At 44.6% G+C, this 20,716-nt stretch overlaps 1 protein-coding gene and 1 long non-coding RNA gene across 5 annotated transcripts; both read left to right on the top strand.

Annotated features, from left to right (window-relative positions):
* Nucleotides 1-3,317: 3,317 nt before the first annotated feature.
* Nucleotides 3,318-12,230, top strand: LOC137313992 (uncharacterized). Its single transcript, XR_010961162.1, has 3 exons — nt 3,318-3,360; nt 9,572-9,667; nt 12,104-12,230. It is a non-coding gene; the product is annotated as an uncharacterized lncRNA (long non-coding RNA).
* A 606-nt stretch (nt 12,231-12,836) lies between these two features.
* LOC137314030 (NACHT, LRR and PYD domains-containing protein 3-like) lies at nt 12,837-19,702 on the top strand. Of its 4 annotated transcripts, XM_067979734.1 has the most exons (5): nt 12,837-12,929; nt 15,552-17,289; nt 18,837-18,923; nt 19,080-19,250; nt 19,434-19,702. In XM_067979734.1, the coding sequence occupies exons 1-5, from the start codon at nt 12,884-12,886 to the stop codon at nt 19,603-19,605; spliced, it is 2,214 nt and encodes a 737-aa protein (XP_067835835.1). In that variant the 5' UTR covers nt 12,837-12,883; the 3' UTR covers nt 19,606-19,702. The 4 variants fall into 4 exon arrangements, with proteins under 4 accessions (XP_067835835.1, XP_067835836.1, XP_067835838.1 ...); XM_067979735.1 differs by lacking the exon at nt 19,434-19,702 and having other exon boundaries at nt 19,103-19,218; XM_067979737.1 differs by lacking the exon at nt 19,434-19,702 and having other exon boundaries at nt 18,845-18,923; nt 19,103-19,185.
* Nucleotides 19,703-20,716: the final 1,014 nt, after the last annotated feature.

Below are 20,716 nucleotides of genomic sequence, written 5' to 3'. Positions count from 1 at the left end.
TGTCCTTTCAATGCTTTCCCCCTCATTTATTTATCCACCTTCCTCTAAAATGCTTCTATGGTTTGCCCCTGAACCATTCCTTTTGTTGGTGAGTTCCATATTCTCATCACTCAGAGGAAATAATTTTCTCCTCAATTCCTCATTGGATTTATTCGTAACTATCTTCTATTCGTGGCCTCTAGTTTTGGACTGCCCTCGAGCGGAAACTTCCTCTCTACATCAATCCTAGCGAACCACTTCGTAATATGAAAGACAGGTCACCTCTCAGTCTTCTCTTTAGCAGAGAAAAGAGCCTCAGCCTGTTCAGTCTTTCCTGATAATTATTGAATAAATAATGGATTGACGAAGGGACACCAGAAATGATAGGAAGGTAATGCCAAGAAGAACACCCAGGCCATAATATTCTCCCCCAGGATCGGATGAATGCCGATAATCTCGGCACAATCCAGAGCACGGTCGGAATGATTACAACTGCACAATAAAATGCCCGGAGCCGACAGGCCCTGTTTGCACATTGCTGCGCTTAAAGCAGATCAGTTGGTGGATTGCACTGTGAAACTCACATGTTAAAAAACAACGCCAGAGACAGTGCGATGTTCCGACCTGTGTCACAGTTTAAGTTTATCGAATGAAGGTTATTATTAAAACGTGGGTTACGGTGACGGAGGGCGGGGGGGTGGGGGTGAGGGTGGGGCGGGTGGGTGGTTGATGGTGAATTGCGATCCACAATCCTGGAAACATCAGGTTCGCAGCTGGCCAGATACAAAAACATCAATTTGAGGACCTTAACAATTAAAATCTGGATAGAGAACCTACTGGATAGAACTTTGAACCGTCTCCGAAATAAAATCACAGGTGAAGTTTCAGGGGGTCACTGTTTAATTCTGACACTGGGCGGAACAGTGGGTGTTTTTACTAAAGGATATTTAACAAAGTTTGTCCTCCATTCTCTCGCAACTATTATCTGATCTTTTCTCTCCTGGAATTCTGTGAAGTTCAGACCAGATGGAGCTCAGTCTTAAATAAAAAGAGCCAAACACGTCCGTTTAAAGGGATTGATCAAACCCCTCAGCGCTGAATTCAATGTCCTGAAACTCTGACTAACCTTCACATTTACCAAATGTCGGAATTCATTATTCAGCTGGTGATTAAATATAGGAACATTGGGACAGGAGTAGGCCATTCAAACCCTCGAGCCTGTTCCTCCATTTAATTTGATCAGGGCTGATCTGTACCTCAACTCTATTTTATTCCTGCTTTTGATCCTTACCGCTTGATACACTTATCTCTTAAAAATCTGTCGATATCAGTCTTGAAAGTTCCAAGTGACCCAAAATCCACAGCCTTTTGGGGGAGAGAATTCCACATTTCCACTACCCTGTGTGAAAAAATGCTTCCTGATTTCACTACTGAATGGCCTAGCTCTACTTTTAAGATTGCCCCCCTTGTTCTGGATTTTCGCATAAAAGGAAATAGTTTCTCTGCATCTACCGCATCGAGTCATTTTATAATTATAAACACATCAATTAATGCACCACGACTGCATGCAAAACCCCCAAAATAGCCGTACTGCCCATTGAACATTGAATTTAATGAGATGTTCTTGGTCCTTTGATAGTTTTTGTCAGAATGAATCACTCTCCGATTAAAACAACGGTAGATTGAAACAAGCAAGAAAGAGAAGGTCTGTGAAGGGAGAGTTTACACGAAGACAAATATTGGGGGATTTTTGGGACCGCCCTTCAGATTGTGCCTCTGGCCCGAATGAACCCTTAATCCTGGTCAAAAAACAAAGGGGAAATTAGAGAGAAAAGGGAAATATCGCAATCTGTCCCTGGGATTGATCACAACAATCCGTCCCTCGGAATTATCACCACAATCTGTCCCTGGGATTGATCACAACAACCCGTCCCTCGGAATTATCACCACAATCTGTCCCTGGGATTGATCACAACAATCCGTCCCTCGGAATTATCACCACAATCTGTCCCTGGAATTGATCACAACAATCCCTCCCTTGGAATTATCACCACAATCTGTCCCTGGGATTGATCACAACAACCCGTCCCTCGGAATTATCACCACAATCTGTCCCTGGGATTGATCACAACAACCCGTCCCTCGGAATTATCTCCACAATCTGTCCCTGGGATTGATCACAACAACCCGTCCCTCGGAATCATCACCACAATCTGTCCCTGGAATTGATCACAACAATCCCTCCCTTGGAATTATCACCACAATCAGTCCCTGGGATTGATCACAACAATCCGTCCCTCGGAATTATCACCACAATCCGTCCTCAAACACTTTCTCACTGCGGACACTTCCATCCCAGGGAAGGGATATTTATTCAAAAGCAAAACACTGCGGATGCTGGAAATCTGAATTAAAAACAGAAAATGCCGGAGAAGCTCAGCAAGTCATAGAGTCATAGAGTCATAGAGTTATACAGCACGGATAGAGGCCCTTCGGCCCATCGTGTCCGCGCCGGCCATCAAGCCCAGTCAGTCCGTATCTGAGGAGAAAGAAACAGAGTTAACGCTTAAGGTCGAAGACATTTCTTTAGAACTGGAAGGTGTGCAATGAGTTAAAGTTTTGAGCAAGTACAGAGCCAGGGCAAAGGGATATTTATAACTGTCTGAGAAACCCCCTGAAAATGAGGATAATCCAATCTTTTTACCGGCCACATCACAGGAATAGTCCTTTCTGGATTTAACATTATAACGGGTGTATCTGCTGAATATTTACCATGATAAACGTAACTGGAGAAAGTCAGTGCTCATTCCCCCAGTAACTGAGGTGATTGATGCTCAAGGATAGTTTAATTCGGCGGTTAAATGGTTAATGTCCTCACTTACAGAAACAGCCTCCCCCTCAGCTCACTGACAAGACACTGGCTCTTGGGTCCTGGGTTGAAAGCATAAAAACATCAGGGATTTTAGCAAACAATGTCCCAGATGGAAATGTAACAATTTCTTTCGAACCAAGTGTCTGTTTTACTGAACTTCCCTGAAACAAGAAGAGATAAATTTAAATGTACAACTGAATTTGTTCACAGTTGAAGTGGCAACGAACTGTCAAACCGGTTCGATTAGATTTCACCAGAAAGGCCGCTCCCTGTTCTCAAACAAACGAGGAATGTTTGAGTTGAAATCCATCCTGAGGTTTGACAGCAGCTTTCACACAGAGGGCGGAGTTCAGAATCTCACATCACAAGGTTCAGATCAAATTCACAATTCGTGATTTGCTAAAATAAAACAAGAAACTTCTACCTGATTAGTTGTAATGAAATAACAAGGATATAAGTTGCAAAATTTACACGGACATTGAGAGAGAGAAAATCCTTGCGGGATCAAGGTAAGTTAACGTAGCTTCTCAGAGTCATTTTGTGATTTTATTATCGTTTTCTCCCCTTCCTCTTTTTTTCTAAAGCCGATTTCCCGCTGTCAGATATGTTCCCCGGCGCGGGGAGCTCTGTATTCCTCGCGGGTGTAACAATTCACTAAGTTTTCGCTCGGACAGTGACTGAAGGGGGGCTATTTTACACCGGAGATTTCAGTCAGTGGCTCGTTGTGCGACTGGGTCAGTGGGGTGTGGGTGCGGGACTGTGTCAGTAGGGTGTGGGTGTGGGACTGTGTCAGTGGGGTGTGGGTGTGGGACTGTGTCAGTGGGGTGTCGGTGTGGGGCTGTGTCAGTGGGGTGTGGGTGTGGGACTGTGTCAGTGGGGTGTGGGTGTGGGACTGGGTCAGTGGGGTGTCGGTGTGAGACAGTGTCAGTGGGGTGTGGGACTGTGTCAGTGGGGTGTGGGTGTGGGACTGGGTCAGTGGGGTGTCGGTGTGGGACTGTGTCAGTGGGGTGTGGGTGTGGGACTGGGTCAGTGGGGTGTCGGTGTGGGACTGTGTCAGTGGGGTGTGGGTGTGGGAAGGGTTCAGTGGGGTGTGGGACTGGGTCTGTTGGGTGCCGGTGTGGGGCAGAGTCAGTTGTGTTGTGTCGCTGTGGGACCCTCTTCTGGTCTCCACTAGTCTCCCCACAGACACAACATTATAAGAGCGGTTACAGGACAGAAAGTAGGAACGTGAACACTGGGGATTTACCATCCTGCCCATTTTAGAATTTGCAATTCAGTAAACAGAAGTTGAACCTGGGTCCGTCTAACTCCGGACGGATTTTTCCTGTAACACTGGCTCTTTTTACTCACTGGACCGTTTGGTGCCCGATACACTTTCATTTAGCTGATCAAAGGCGGGACCAGCTGTTCAGACCGAACACACAGTTCAGCTCAGTGAAGGGTTCACACATTCGCACTGTCCGATTATTGATCTCTGCCCAGCACCTGGAAAATCAGCCTCTGGTTACATGAGGCCGGACTGAACGCGAACCAGTCACAGGATAGGAGCAATTTCGGAGATAAAACGTGCCGGCGATTAATTACAACAATGAATTACTGTTTAATGCGGCAGGTAGCAACGGACGCGCATTCGGTGGGAAAATGGAGCAGGGACTTTTGTTTTTGCTAAAATAAGTTCATGTTAATGAGGAAGTTATTTGCCAAACTGACTCAACTGAAAAAAACAAAGGCCGCTCCCTTTAGACAGAAATAAACTTCAGGAATGTTTTCAATCGAAACTGATTCAGGGCTGAAACGATCTTTCAGACACATAGGAGGTTCCTGATCGTTAATCTTGGTAATTAGTGCAGTTACTTTTTATATCTACAGGTAGGAGGGTCCATCACTAATCTATATATAAAAAGTAACTCCACAAATTACCAACAGGGAGGAGAGTCCATCACTAATCATTATATAATAAGTAGCTCCTCAAATTACCAACAGCTCGGAGGGTCTATCACTAATCTATACATAAAAAGTAACGACACAAATTACCAACAGGTATTAGAGTCCAACAGATAGGAGGGTCCATCACTAAACTTTATATGAAAAGTAACGACACAAATTACCAACAGGTCGGAGGAAAATCACTAATCTTTATATAAAAAGTAACTACACCAACTATGGACAGGTAGAATCGTCCATCACTAATCTTTATACAAAATGTAACGACATTAATCACCAACAGGAAAAAATCTTTCGATAAGATATAACTACTCTAATTACCAACAGGTTGGATGATGTCCGTGTGGCTGGGTCATTGGGCTATTGGTGTGGTACTGCCTCAGTGGGGTTTGGGCCTGGTCCAGTAGGGTGTCGGTGTGGGTCTGCATCGGTGGGTGTTGGTGTAGGTCTGGGTCAGTGGTGTGTGGGTGTGGGACTGGGTCAGTGGGGTGTCTGTTTGGGACTGGGACAGTGGGGTTTGGTGTGGGACTGGGTCAGTGGGGTGTGGGTGTGGGACTGGGTCAGTCTGGTGTCGGTGTGGAACTTGGTCATTGGACTATTGGTGTGGTACTGCCTCAGTGGGAATTGGGACTTGGTCAGTGGGGTGTCGGTGTGGGTCTGCATCGGTGGGTGTTGGTGTGGGTCTGGGTCAGTGGGGTTTGGGTGTGGGACTGGGTCAGTGGGGTGAGGGTGTGGGACTGGGTCAGTGGAGTGTGGGTGTGGGACTGGGTCAGTGTGGTGTGGGTATGGGACTGGGTCAGTGGGGTGTGGGTATGGGACTGGGTCAGTGGAGTGTGGGTGTGGGACTGGGTCAATGGGGTGTGGGTGTGGGACTGGGTCAGTGGGATGTGGGTGTAGGACTGGGTCAATGAGGTGTCGGTGTGGGACTGGGTCAGTGTGGTGTCGGTGTGGGACTGGGTCAGTGGGGTTTCGGTGTATGACTGGGTCAGTGGGGTGCCTGTCCAGTCGTAGCCGGAGAACCTCCTTACATGGCTTCTCTGCTTCCGTACTGTGAACTCTGGGAGACCCCATGGATCTCACCTCACCCCTTCCTATTTCTCATCCACATGCTGCCCCTTGGAGACATTATATGAAGACAAGGGTTCAGCTTTCACATGTGCACTGGCAACACTCTGCTCGACATCTCCACCATCTCTCGGCCGATCCACTGCCTCTGCTTTTTCGCGCTGCTCGTCCAACATCCAGTCTTGGACGAGGGACACATTTCTCCAATTAAACATTGGGAAAAACGAAGACACCATCTTCAGACCCCGCCATGAATTCTGTTACTTCGCAAAACACACATACTAGTGGAGAATTCTGTTGTCGAACAGCAGTCATGCCGACCACTGAAATTCATGGTTTTATCGGAGATTCTAAAATCCCCAATGAGATTCCAAACATAAATTTTGTGAATTAGCTCACGGTTTAAAGTTATCGATTGATAACATTATAGCTTAGAGTTAATATTAGAACAGTGCTAAATTTCCTCACCTCCGAGAGTGCTCATTAGTGTTCATATTAGAACAGTGGTGAATCTCCTCACCTCCGACAGTGCTCATTAGTGTTAATATTAGAACAGTGGTAAATCTCCTGACCTCCTACAGTGCTCATTAGTGATAGTATTAGAACAGGGGTAAATCACCGAAACTCCGACAGTGCTCATTAATGTTAATATTAGAACAGTGGTAAATCTCCTCACATTCTACATTGCTCATTGTGTTAATATTGGAGCAGAAGTAAATCTCCTCACCTCCTACGGTGCTCATTAGTGTTAATATTCGAACAGTGATAAATCTCCTCACATTCTACATTGCTCATTGTGTTAATATTGGAGCAGAAGTAAATCTCCTCACCTCCTACAGTGCTCATTCGTGTTAATATTAGAACAGTGTTAAATCTCCTCCCCTCGTACAGTGCTCATTGGTGTTAATATTAGAACAATGGTAAATCACCTCACCTCAGACATTGTTCATTTCTGTTAATATTAGAACAATGGTAAATCTCCTCACCTCCGACATTGTTCATTTGTGTTAATATTGGAACAATGGTAAATCACCTCACCTCAGACATTGTTCATTTCTGTTAATATTAGAACAATGGTAAATCTCCTCACCTCCGACATTGTTCATTTGTGTTAATATTAGAACAGTGGAAAATCTCCTAACCTCCTACAGAGGTCATTAGTGTTAATATCAGAACAGTGGTAAAACTCCGCACATTCTGCAGTACTCATTAGTGTTCATATTAGAACAGTGGTGAATCTCCTCACCTCCTATCGTGGTCATTAGTGTTAATATTGGAACAATGGTAAATCTCCTCACCTGCTACAGTGCTCATTAGTGTTAATATTTGAACAGTGGTAAATCCCCTCACCTCCTACAGTGCTAATTAGTGTTAATTTTACAACAGTAGTAAATCTCCTCACCTCCGACATTGTTGATTTGTGTTAATATTCGAAAAATGGTAAATCTCCTCACCTCCGACATTGTTCATTTGTGTTACTATTAGAACAGTGGTAAATCTCCTCACCTCCTACAGTGCTCATTAGTGTTAATAATGGAACAGTGGTAAATCTCCTCACCTCCTACTGTGCACATTAGTGTTAATATTGGAACAGTGGTAAATCTCCTCACCTCCTACAAATGTCATTAGTGCTAATATTAGAACAGTGGTAAATCTCCTCACCTCCTACAGAGCTCATTAGTGTTAATATTAGAACATTGGTAAAACTCCGCACATTCTGCAGTGCTCATTGGTGTTCATCTTAGAACAGTGGTAAATCTCCTCACCTCCTACAGTGCTCATTAGTGTTAATATTAGAACAGTGGTAAATCTCCTCACCTCCTACAGTGTTCATTAGTGTTAATATTAGAACAGTGGTAAATATCCTCACCTCCAACAGTATTCGTTAGTGTCAATATTGGAACAATGGTAAATCTCCTCACCAGCTCCAGTGCTCATTAGTGTTAATGTTAGAACACTGGTAAATCTCCTCACCTGCTACAGTGCTCTTTCTTGTTAATATTTGAACAGTGGTAAATCTCCTCACCTGCTCCAGTACTTATTTGCGTTAATATTAGAACAGTGGTAAATCTCCTCACCTCCTACAGTGCTCGTTAGTGTTAATATTGGAACAGTGGTAAATCTGCTCATCTCCTGCAGTGCTCATTAGAGTTAACATTGGAATAATGATAAATCTCCTCACCTCCTACAGTGCTCATTAGCGTTAATATTTTTATTTTTTTATTTTTTTTATTCGTTCACGGGATGTGGGCGTCGCTGGCGAGGCTGGCATTTATTGCCCATCCCTAATTGCCCTCGAGAAGGTGGTGGTGAGCCGCCTTCTTGAACCGCTGCAGTCCGTGTGGTGACGGTTCTCCAACAGTGCTGTTAGGAAGGGAGTTCCAGGATTTTGACCCAGCGACAATGAAGGAACGGCGATATATTTCCAAGTCGGGATGGTGTGTGACTTGGAGGGGAACGTGCAGGTGGTGTTGTTCCCATGCGCCTGCTGCCCTTGTCCTTCTCGGTGGTAGAGGTCGCGGGTTTGGGAGGTGCTGTCGAAGAAGCCTTGGCGAGTTGCTGCAGTGCATCCTGTGGATGGTGCACACTGCAGCCACAGTGCGCCGGTGGTGAAGGGAGTGAATGTTTAGGGTGGTGGATGGGGTGCCAATCAAGTGGGCTGCTTTATCTTGGATGGTGTCGAGCTTCTTGAGTGTTGTTGGAGCTGCACTCATCCAGGCAAGTGGAGAGTATTCCATCACACTCCTGACTTGTGCCTTGTAGATGGTGAACAGTGGTAAATCTCCTCACCTCCCACAGTGCTCATTAGTGTTAATATTAGAACAGTGGTAAATCTCCTCACCTCCCACAGTGCTCATTAATGTTAATATTAGAACAGTGGTAATTCTCCTCACCTCCCACAGTGCTCATTAGTGTTAATATTAGAACAGTGGTAAATCTCCTCACCTCCTACAGAGCTCATTATTGTTAATATTAGAACAGTGGTAAATCTCCTCACCTCCTACAGTCTCATTAGTGTTAATATTAGAACAGTGGTAAATCTCCTCACCTCCTACGTGCTCATTTGTCAGGTACTGACTCCATGAGAAATATGTTTAATATATATATCCAATAGACGCACCAACCAGGACCCATCTCCATGAATTCACGGAGACTGTCACTGCCTATAGACACCAGAGGAATCACACCCAGCTGTATTTTGTGTATGTCGATAGATATCATATTCATCAAGTACCAGGATTTAATATCAAAACACAACCAGTCAAAAATATAAAACACTTCTGTGAATAAAATAATAAAACAGCGCCAGAAGTTAAAACCGAGTGAAGGGTCATTTAAATCATCAATGATCACCCCGCTCCATATTTCCCTCCAGAATATTCACTGCCTCAGGAATAAAGCTTTTCTGGCCTGCACTATGATTAAACCTAACGAATGGGCGCTCCGAGTGCAGAGTCTCTGCCGATGGGAGCCAGTCTGGAACTTGGATATTGTGATCAACGGGACTCACTGGATTTCACTGGGCAGCTGTCTGTGTCACACCTGATGTGGAGTGTTGTTCATCACACTCGGGAATTGCTCCATCCCAGAGCTAAAAGCTGTTGAACTGATGGCGGAGGAGAGACTTGGTATCATGTTTAACAAGGGAACGTTCTCCTGCTCATTTTAATATTGCTGCCTAACCTCCTATTAATATTGTATTGATTACAGTTCATCAGAACCTGGGAACGTCTGTCACAGCCTTGGCTGAAGCTTCAAACAGGGGAGAAAATCCAACACCCTCAACAAGAATGACAATGGACACAGGTAGGTTCACAGAATTCTTTAAAATTTCAATTGTGTCCTGACAAAAGCTCCAGATCACAAACAAGAAACTGCAGCTCACACAGGAAGAGGTAACAGCACAGATACTGTGTCGATAGCGGGAAGTGAGTGACCATCTAGAAGGACAGTGCAGTCACAGGTGGAGGGATCTCCTGAGTATTGTAACTGTCCAATAGATACCTGGTGTTGGGGACTGTAAGGTGGAGAGAGACAGTGAATCAGAGAATGGGCTTTCCGAGTAACAGTGTGAGACCGGGGAGCAGGGGGACACCCCGAGAAGGGCAGGTGGTTAGAGGCAAGTACGACACAGGAATAGGAGAACGATAATAGTGGAAGATTCTATTGTCACGGAACAGACAGACTCTTCTGCAGCCCTGAGCACGGCCCCAAATGGTAAGTTACCTCACTGGTGTCAGAGGGAAGAACATCCTGTAACAGGTGGGACCATCTCTGGGAAGTAATGGAGAGCAGAAAATCGCCATGGTCGGAAACAATAACACGGATAGAAATACGTTTATCGAGGGAATATTGAGACTTAGCACTCGACTAAAAAACAAGGTTTAGAGTTGGCGATCTCTGGATTGTTTTCACTGGGCCGCTTAAAGGGGGAAATATGAGGCCGGTCAATGTGTGGCTGCAGGGCTGGAGCAGGAGGGAAGGGTTCACGGTCTTGGGGACTAGCGTGAGTTCAGGGAGAAGGGAAGGGACGGTCACGGTCTGAACTGACCAACAATGGTTTTACAGACTGGGTGAATGGAGCAGGAGGGAAGGGTTCACGGTCTTGGGGACTAGCGTGAGTTCAGGGAGAAGGGAAGGGACGGTCACGGTCTGAACCGACCAACAATGGTTTTACCGACTGGGTGAATGGAGCAGGAGGGCAGGGTTCACGGTCATGAGGACTGGAATGAGTTCAGGGAGAAGGGAAGGGACGGTCACGGTCTGAACCGACCAACAATGGTTTTACAGACTGGGTGAATGGAGCAGTGGGAGGGTTTCAGCTCATATGACTGGAGGGTGGGAAATCTCAGGTTCTGAGATTAGAGATTGGAATTAATAAAACTAATGGACCAGTACAGAAGATTTATAAAATAGTGAAAAGTTATTAGCAGGAAAAAGCAAGGTGGTGTTGAGAGATAAAGTCACTTGGTATTTAAAAAAAGCAAAGAAACGGAAACGGGTCAACATTCCAAAAAATCGGAGTTAGGTTTGTGTGTTATGTCTGTGAATATACAGATCATTCCAAACACATTCGGAAAATCAGAAGCATCAGAGATGTGATCGAGTATCTGTAAGACAGGGCCTGAGATTTCACAGGGTTCAGAGCGAAATGTTTCTGATTAAAACATTTTGAGGGGAGAGAAAAATAGTTCTGGACGCCAGTATTAATAAAAGTTTATAAGACAGAGTTAGAACAATAAAAAACTTGCATTTATAGCGCCTTTAATATTGAAAAACGATACAGGTTGCGTCAAGGTGCGATTATCAAACAAAATTTGATACCGAGACAAATAAGGAGATTTTCGGACGAATGACCAAAAGCTTGGGTAAAGTTGTCGGTTTTAAGGAGCGTCTTAAAGGAGAAGAGAGAGAAGGAGAGGTTTCGAAAATAAGGATGTTCCAGTGAACAATATTAAGATAGAATCCATATGAATGCAGTTAAGCAATAGGAAGGGAAATAGCACAATACTCGGTCGGTTTTGCAGGCCAGCAAGAAGTTGAGCTGAGATAGAGGGAGAACTGGGAGAAATTAGTTGTGGATGAAGGTTTGGGGAGATCAAAACATATTTCCTTCAGTTTCTAAAAATGATGGTGGAATTGAAAATGTTGGTGTACGAGAGGACGATGTGGGACCATAGTTAGAGATAACTGTAGAGTAGGATTTGGATCTGAGAAACATCGCCGAGGTGGATAAATCACTGGGCCCAGAGATAACACACCCGAGGCTAATAAAGGAAGTCAGAGCGGAGATAGGATGGACTCTGATCACAATTTCTCAATCCTCGTTTGTTATCAAAAATATCCAGGTGGACTGAAGGAGCCCAAGTAATGTCTCTTTTAAAATAGGGAGAGAGGGCCAACGGGTAACTGGAGACCAACTAGTTTCCGTCAGTCGTCGGCAAACTCCTTAAATCTGTAATTCCAGGTCGAATTACTGAACATTTAGAGACACAGGGGATGATCAGGGGAGGCTGGAACGGATTCGCTGCAGACAAGTCGTATTTGACAAATCTGATACAGCTTTGTTGAGAGGTGACCATATAGATCGATGGAATGCAGCACATGCGGTGTATATGGGTTTTCAGAAGGTGTTTGATAATGTGGCTCACAGGAGGCTTCAGCCATTTGGTATAAGAGGAAATGTAGCCGCCCGGAGAGAAAGTCGATAATGTGTTTAGTTTTCTCCATTTTTTTTCACAGATCCAAACACTGCAATCACTGAGTTCCTGACAAATTGCGACGATTACCAGCTGTTCCAGTTGACGAAATTCTACCGGGACAGACTGGAACAGGCGATTGAAGAAGTGGTGGACGGAGTCAGCTCGTTGTTAACGTACGACAGGCATTTCAGTGGACAGGAACATCGGGTAAGTGGGAGGGACACAGAATGAGTTTGGATTATTTCAACATCACAGAACGAAAAGGATATCAGATCTTAGAATCATAGAATGTGACAGAACAGAAACAGGCCAAATAGGAAAGAAATTGATCAAACTGAAAATACAGTGAATCTGAAGCAATGATACGAAGACGTGAAAATACCCAGTGGATCGGTCAGTGTCTGTGCAAAGGATAGGGGAACGGTTCGGGTGTAACTCTTGTGTGGACTGAAAACAAAAGGGAATCAGTTTTACTGGGACTGGGAAAAGGAGAGACCAATATATTCATTGTTATTCTTTACAGAAAGTCATTGATCTCGTGGAGAAGGGAAACAGGGCGGACAGTTCCAAACTTGTCCTAAATCTGGTGATGGAGAAAGGCTCTCGGGCCCGAAGGGTGATGTGGGAATCCTTTGTGAAAATGCACCATGTGGTACCAAAGTTGGACAAAATACTGAAAGAGATGCAGGAACTTGGTACGGTAAAATCTCAAACTGAATTCAATTTCAGATTGAAACACTGCAGAATTTACGATAACATTACACAGATCTGATTTCATGAAAGCTCAATGATTTAAACAGGTCCTGATCCATTTGATTATATGAACATCGGACGAGGTTTATCTGAAATACCCAGTCACCTGAAAGGTAAGTGATGAAATGGAAATTTTAAACCGTTTATTTCACTTCTGAGAATCAGAATGTTTGACTGTAGACTTTTGTTTAGAGATTGTCGGAATCTGGGAATCCGAAATTGAAAGGCTGGAGGGAATAGAAATGAACCTCGTTTGAACTTGTCATCAACACCCAACTTTTCAAGTTCTAATTCATGCGGTTTCTGACATATTTTCTAAATATACAGAAGTTCCACTGTTGCACTTAATCCAGATGCTGATCACTATCACTTCTTAATTCTTATACTCAACTGACATTGTCCTGATACACTGTGAAATCCCATGGACACCTGGCAGGATCCTGATGCACTGTGAATCCCCATACAAAACTGGCAGGATCCTGATACACTGTGAATCCCCATACACAACTGTCAGGATCCTGATACACTGTGAATCCCCATACACACCTGGCAGGATCCCGATACACTGTGAATCCCCATACACACCTGGCAGCGACCCGGTACACTGTGAATCCCCATACACACCTGGCAGGATCCCGATACACTGTGACTCCCCATACACACCTGGTAGCGACCCGATACACTGTGAAACCCCAAACACACCTGACCGGATCCTGATACACTGCAAAACCCCAAACACACCTGGCAGGATCCTGATACACTCTGAAACTACATATACATCTGGCAGGATCCTGATACACTGTGAATCCCCATACACATCTGGCAGAATCCTGATACCCTGTCAAACCCCATACACACCTGTAAGGATCCCAACACTGTGAAACCCAATACACACCTGGCAGGATCTTGATACACCGTGGATCCCCATACACACCTGTCAGGATCCTGATACAATGTGAATCCCAATACACACCTGTCAGGATCCTGATACACTGTGAATCCCAATGCACACCTGTCAGGATCCTGATACACTGTGAATCCCAATGCACACCTGTCAGGATCCTGATACACTGTGAATCCCAATACGCACCTCCTTCGTGCTGCCCAGACATTCTGGTTTTCATAATTGAAGAGCAGTGCCTTGAGCCAGATGTTACTGCCCCCCCCCCCCCCTTGGAATCTCCCCACCACCAACTGGAAGGAAAGAGGTGGAGAAAAGCGAAACTTTAAAATGTTATCATTTCACAGCACAGAGCGAGACGCCAAAATGTTCGATCTGATCTGAGAAGTTCACACTTCCGAGATGTTCACACAAGGAAGTTATGGGCTGGCTCCCTAATGGCAGTGAAACAGAGAACCTTATTTTACTCAAAGAATAGCCCTTTAACTCAGGGTCTTTTAAGACCTAATGTAATGACTAATGGAAACAGATTTAATTTCCCAAACCTTCATTGGAGGAATATCAGACCAAAATGAAACAACGGAGTATAATTACTGGGGAACAGTTGAAATGAACTGTGAATGTTTTCTGCTCTAACATTACACTGAGTGAAATGAGCAACAGTTGTATTATTAATAATAATCGGTGATATGACAGGACTGTTATAAAAACACATTCAATTAATATACATAATAATTGCTGAAAAAGTGTTCACTATTTCTGAAACACAATACAACAGGAGAATGATTAGAGACAGGAAAAGACCATTTGGCCCAAATAAGCCTGTCCCTGTTAGAGAGATGACCCCACTTTTGCTTCCTCTCAGTGAATCCACAGAAACACGTTCAATTATCACTTCACCCCACTTACACTGTCCCTTTAGTGTCCTTCCCCGGTATCTGGTCCCTGCTTTCCAAAGCTTTGGGTGATTTCCCTTCGTATTTCTGACTTTCAATTTTCTCTGTTATTAATTATTTTGTTGATTGTGAGCCTGTTTCCTGCACTCATGTTCTGAATTCCATTAAAACATTTCAGAACCGAAGTTTCTCAGCCAAACAAAATACATTAATGCGCCACCCTTCCCTCAACGCAAACTCCGATATCTTAAATCATCTTTCTGATTCCCCACTGTACATTAAGAATGGCATTAAGATTTACTTGCTATCACGTGATATAGAACAACAGGTAATACCCCAGATAACCTATCCGAGTCCCGTTTCTGAAAGCTTCCCCTCCATCGAGGTTAAACAGTGGAACTTCTGTCCATTCACAGTCTGTCCCTCTCCCAGTGCCCACAATATCCCAGATAACCTGCCTGAGGTCTGATACAATAACAGTGGAACTTCTGTCCATTCATCGTCTGTCTCTGTCCCACTGATACGCAAAACCCTATTTACCATTTCCGCAGAAGGACAGCACCACTGACAGTTTCATAGATTGATCAAATGGAACCTCCACTGTCGTATAACCAGGATCATGTTAAGGTTTCTATCAGATGTCTCCAGTGCAGTTCAGGGCTGATAGGATTAATTATCAGAGCGAAAATATCACCTTCATCGAAATCTCCATGTTCAGTAAATATTAGAATCAAGTGAGGATTTGAAACTTTTCACAGCCCTTGTTCACTTTCAAGCGAGGTTTTCAGCAACTGAGTTTAATTTCCTGCTCGCACCTCAATTGAAGCTATGAATTCAATCTCGGAACATTTCACTGAACAGTAAAGTGATATTGAGAATTTGTTTTTATATCAATACAACTAACATTGAGAACCACTTTCTGTCTGTTCTCATTGAAGATGTTCAACAGAAACACAAGGAAACACTCCGGGTCCAAACTGAAACACTGAGAGTGAACACGATCCTAACAAAGGAGAAGGTTAAGATTTTCCAGCTGGTCAATCTATACACTGAACTAACGGTCATTTCCACTGTTCGTGATCGGACACTTGTAGAACATGAACTGCTGGCAAGAGGCCGAGACCATGAAGAGTGGAGAAAGAAACATCTCCGGAGAGAACTGGAAAAAATCCGAACTGATCAACTGTTCCAGAGCAGTTTTTCCCGGAGAAAATCCAAATCTGGGAGTTCAGCAGCAGTGAGCGGAGTCGCGGGGATTGGAAAAACAACAATGGTACAAAAGATTGTTCATGACTGGGCCACTGGGAAAGTATACCCACACTTTCAATTTGTTTTCAGCTTTAGGTTCCGGGATTTGAATGCTATTAACTGTAGAATAAACCTGAGGAATCTGATACTGGATCTGTATCCTTACTTTGGAAATATTCTGGGAGAACTCTGGAAGAACCCAGAGGGATTACTGTTTACATTCGATGGTTTAGATGAATTCAAGGACAGTATCAATTTTGCTGACAATCGGAGAAATACAGAACCTCAGTACATGTGCACAGATCCTGAAGACTGGTGTGAAGTGTCTGACATTGTGTACAGTTTATTACAGCACAAGCTGCTCCCAGGATGTTCAGTGCTAGTGACCAGCCGCCCCACTGCATTACATTTATTGGAAAAGGCTGAGATCAGTGTCTGGGCTGAAATCCTTGGATTTGTTGGTGAGGAACGGAAGGAATATTTCAACAAGTTTTTTGAAGATCAGTCGGTGGCAGCAGCTGTTTTCAATCATGTGGAGGAGAACGAGATCCTGTACACCATGTGTTACAACCCTTCCTACTACTGGATCCTCTGTCTGTCACTGGGTCCCTTCTTCACACAAAGGGAAAGGAAACAGCAGCGTGTTCCCAAGACCATCACCCAACTATATTCCTACTATATTTACAACATTCTGAAAAACCATGGCCGAGAGATTGAATCCCCCCGTGATGTGTTACTGAAGATCGGTGAGATGGCTTTCACTGGGGTCTCCAAGAAGAAGATTGTGTTCAGAAATGGAGATTTGATCAAGTACAATCTGCAACCTTCCCAGTTCCTGTCTGGGTTCATGATGGAACTTTTGGAGAGAGATGATTCTGCCCAGAGTGTGGTTTACACATTCCCCCACCTCACCATCCAAGAGTTTGTAGCCGCACTCGCACAATTCCTGTCTCCATATCCAGGGAACATCCGGAAACTCCTCAGTGAAGCCCACAACAAGGAAGATGGGAGATTTGAGATATTTCTCCGTTTTGTTGTTGGTCTCTCCTCCTCACAGTCAGCTCGGCCCCTGGAGGAGTTTCTGGGTCCACTTCTTCATCAAACGATCTGCGGAGTGATTGACTGGGTGAAGGAGAAGGTTGAAGGACAGATTGGAAAGACAGAGCGTGAAACTGGGAAAAGGAACCTCCTGAACACATTCCACTACCTGTTTGAGTCTCAGAATAAAACACTGGCTCGGGTCACAGTGCGATCTGTGGAAACACTTACATTTAGTGAATTGAGACTGACCCCGATTGACTGTGCGGTGCTGTCTCATGTCATTGGACTCTGTGATACAATAAAACACCTCAATCTGGGGGGCTGCTCCATTCGGTGTGAAGGACTCCAGCGGCTGGGAACCGTAGTGCACAAATGCCAGGTGTTGAGGTGAATGATTATTTGTCTCCAACTGTTAGGCCAATTGTAGAACAGTCACGGATTGTATTGCTGATCGGAAATGAAGGGAAACAAACAGTTCAGTTAAACCAGAGAGAAACAGATTCAACACAAATATGACAAATGATAAGAGGATCGGTTAGTAATTCCCTCAGGACTGGAGAATCTAAAATGGATCCTTGTGAACAATTCGGGATTTCACAATTTTTATCCGATCAGTAAATACAGGTCACTGAAAGAGTCTGATAATTTAATTGTAATAAATTATATTTATTGTTGTTTTTCTCACTGTCTGAGATACGTCCATTGAAGAGACTCCATCTCACTGTTACTTACACGTAGACCGACACTAATTGCAGCAGTCTGTGTGTCGGAGCATCCCACCCTCTTACCGAGGTGTGGGGGCAAGTGACAGTCACCGGACTGTCAACGTGTGTTGGAGAGGGAAGCAGAAACACCAAACATTCAGTAACAAACAGCAAAACACAGCTTTCGGGCAGTCAACCGCCAGTGGGCGAGCTGAGCTTTCCCCGCAGGACAGTGATCCGTTATCTTAACTCATCAATGACACAGCCCTTCACACTCTCCAATACATCCACCATCTCTTCACCCAGCTGGCAGCACTCGTGCCTCTGAGTCAGCAGGTCGTGGATTCAGGCCCCTCACTCATTAATCCAGGCCGACACTTCAGTGAGATTTGGGAACTAAAATCTGCCTTTGAAAAGGTTCCAATCTAACAGGTTGTGGGGTATTAGCCCAGGAGTACAGACACACACCGGCCAGCGGTGGGGCCTCACACACAGCGGGAGGCTCCTGGGTTAACCAGGGGGCAGTGAACCCGGGAATTTCCCATAATCTGCCCCCTGTGTGTGAGGCCCCGCTCGGGGAGGGAACTTCAGAAAAATCCCCATAAACTGTCGGGAACGTTGCGCCTGAAATAAATGTGGAGAGAATTTAATGGGAATAAAGTGAGAGACTCCCCTCCCCGATAAACTAGAAGTACAGGGACATTTAAAACTAGTAACAGGACAGAATAAACTCTCCTTGTTACATAAAATCCTGGGGGATGGATTTTACAGCAGCCTTTAGTGCCGTTTCACAATATAACTCACCCCGAGGTATGAAACAGATTAATATAATACTGCATAAAGTACAGGTAATCACCACTTTATTATTTAATTCAGGAAAATTGCCCCATTCCCATAAAATCTGGGATTTAAGAATCAGCAGAAATGAGACAATTTCCCCAAACATGACGGGACCTCCAGGAGGGTGATTCTGATCATCAGGGAATGAGACCGGACTGAGGGACATTTGAAGGCTTCACACAGACAGCACTTTATTTAATACATATATTTACTGACAGTCCCTGAATATATGGGGCGTTGGACAGAGTAAGATTCATTGTCAGCGACAGGGAAATCTAGTTATTAATTTCCTGAAGATACTACAGGAAACACTGAAAAATCAGAGAGAAATTGTGTCAGATCGGGGATTGGATTCAGTTTGTTTCTCACTCTCTGTATGTTTGTGTTTAGACTGGCAGGAAATCAACTGGAAGATTCAGGAGTGAAACTATTGTCTGCGGCTCTGAGGAACCCGGACTGTAAAATACAGACACTGGAGTAAGTATCAGACTGTGTGAGATTGTGTTTGTAATAACTGGATGTCTAACACTGTACATTAATGTCAGTATAAGGAACAGTAATACAAATAAATACTGGGAATTTACTCTGATTCCTGTTATCTCTGCTCGTCTCTCTCCTCACTCTGATCTCTAGGTTATGGTACAACGGTCTCACAGCTTCTTGTGCCAATGATCTCTCCTCCGCTCTCAGTACAAACCGGTCACTGACGGTTCTGAACCTGGGTAATAATAAACTGGGAGATTCAGGAATGAAACTACTGTTTACGGCTCTGAGGAACCCGGACTGTAAAATACAGGAACTGCGGTAAGTATCAGATTGTGTGAGATTGTGTTTATAATAACTGGCTGTCTAACATTAAACATTATTATTAGTAAAATTAATAGTGTTACTAATAATGTACATTATTATTATTATCAGTAATAGTGTTATTAATAAACACTGGGGAATTACCCTGATTGCTGTTAATTCTCTCTCTCTCATCCCCAGTCTGGATGATGTCGGTCTCACAGATTCTTGTACCGAGGATCTCGTCTCCGCTCTCAGTACAAACCGATCACTGACGGATCTGAACCTGGGATCAAACTCCTTCACAGACCGATCTGTCCCCGCTCTCCGCTCCCTCATACTGACCCGCAGGAGTCTGGAGCGGATCTGCTGAGTGTTTGTGTTAATGTTTAATGTAATAAATAAAATATCAGTGGGATTCAGTCCCTTTTATGGGTAATATTTCTCTGTAATTATTATTGAAATATTAACCCCAGTCTCCCTGTTATTTACACTGTTGTTCAATCTGTTTATTTCCTGTTTAATCTTTAATCTGTTTCAGTCTGAGGGAGAATCAGTTCAGTCCAAACGGAAAGAGACACCTGGAGTCACTGCGGGAATCCAGACCCGGAATGAGAGTGGAAATGTGAACATTTCAATTGAAACCATTCCTGGTCTCATTATATGAACATTTCAATTGAAACCATTCCTGGTCTCATTATATGAACATTTCAATTTATAACCATTCCTGGTCTCATTATATGAACATTTTTGGCCGATTCTCTGTCCCTCCCCTTTAACCGGCCGCGCTCCAGGTTAAAATCCGAACGGCCCTTTAACGGTTTCCAGCTCGAGCTGAGCGAGCGTCGTCTCCCATTGTGACGTCAGAGGCCCAGCGACAGGGTCACGAGACTCAGTCACCCGGTCCCACAGCGCTGATTCTGCCGGATATCCGGGGCTGGATGGTCCCCAATGGGGCACTGGGTCAATGTACAGACAGGAAGGGCCCAGGGTGGGGCTCAGTCTGGGCTGCAGTGGGACACTGGGTCAATGTACAGACAGGAAGGGCCCAGAGTGGGACTCAGTCTGGGCTGCAGTGGGACACTGGGTCAATGTACAGACAGGAAGGGCCCAGGGTGGGGCTCAGTCTGGGCTGCAGTGGGGCACTGGGTCAATGTACAGACAGGAAGGGCCCAGATTGGGACTCAGTCTGGGCTGCAGTGGGACACTGGGTCAATGTACAGACAGGAAGTGTGCAGGGTAAGATGTGTCCTTATGTGCAGTATGTGTCCCTCCCAGTGAGGAGTCAGACTCTGTAACAAGTGTCCCTTCAACCCTGCAAAATCTCTGCCCTCCTCCAATTCCGGTCGCTTGCACATCCCCCACTGTCATTGCTCCACCATTGGCGGCCGTGCCTTCAGCTGTCTGGGCCCTAAGCTCTGGAATTCCCTCCCTATACCTCTCCGCCTCTCTCTCCTCCTTTTAAAACTCTTCTGAAAACCTAC

Source organism: Heptranchias perlo, unplaced genomic scaffold (assembly GCF_035084215.1).
Source record: "Heptranchias perlo isolate sHepPer1 unplaced genomic scaffold, sHepPer1.hap1 HAP1_SCAFFOLD_50, whole genome shotgun sequence".
Taxonomy (NCBI): domain Eukaryota; kingdom Metazoa; phylum Chordata; class Chondrichthyes; order Hexanchiformes; family Hexanchidae; genus Heptranchias; species Heptranchias perlo.
This window is presented reverse-complemented; position numbering and strand designations above follow the sequence as displayed.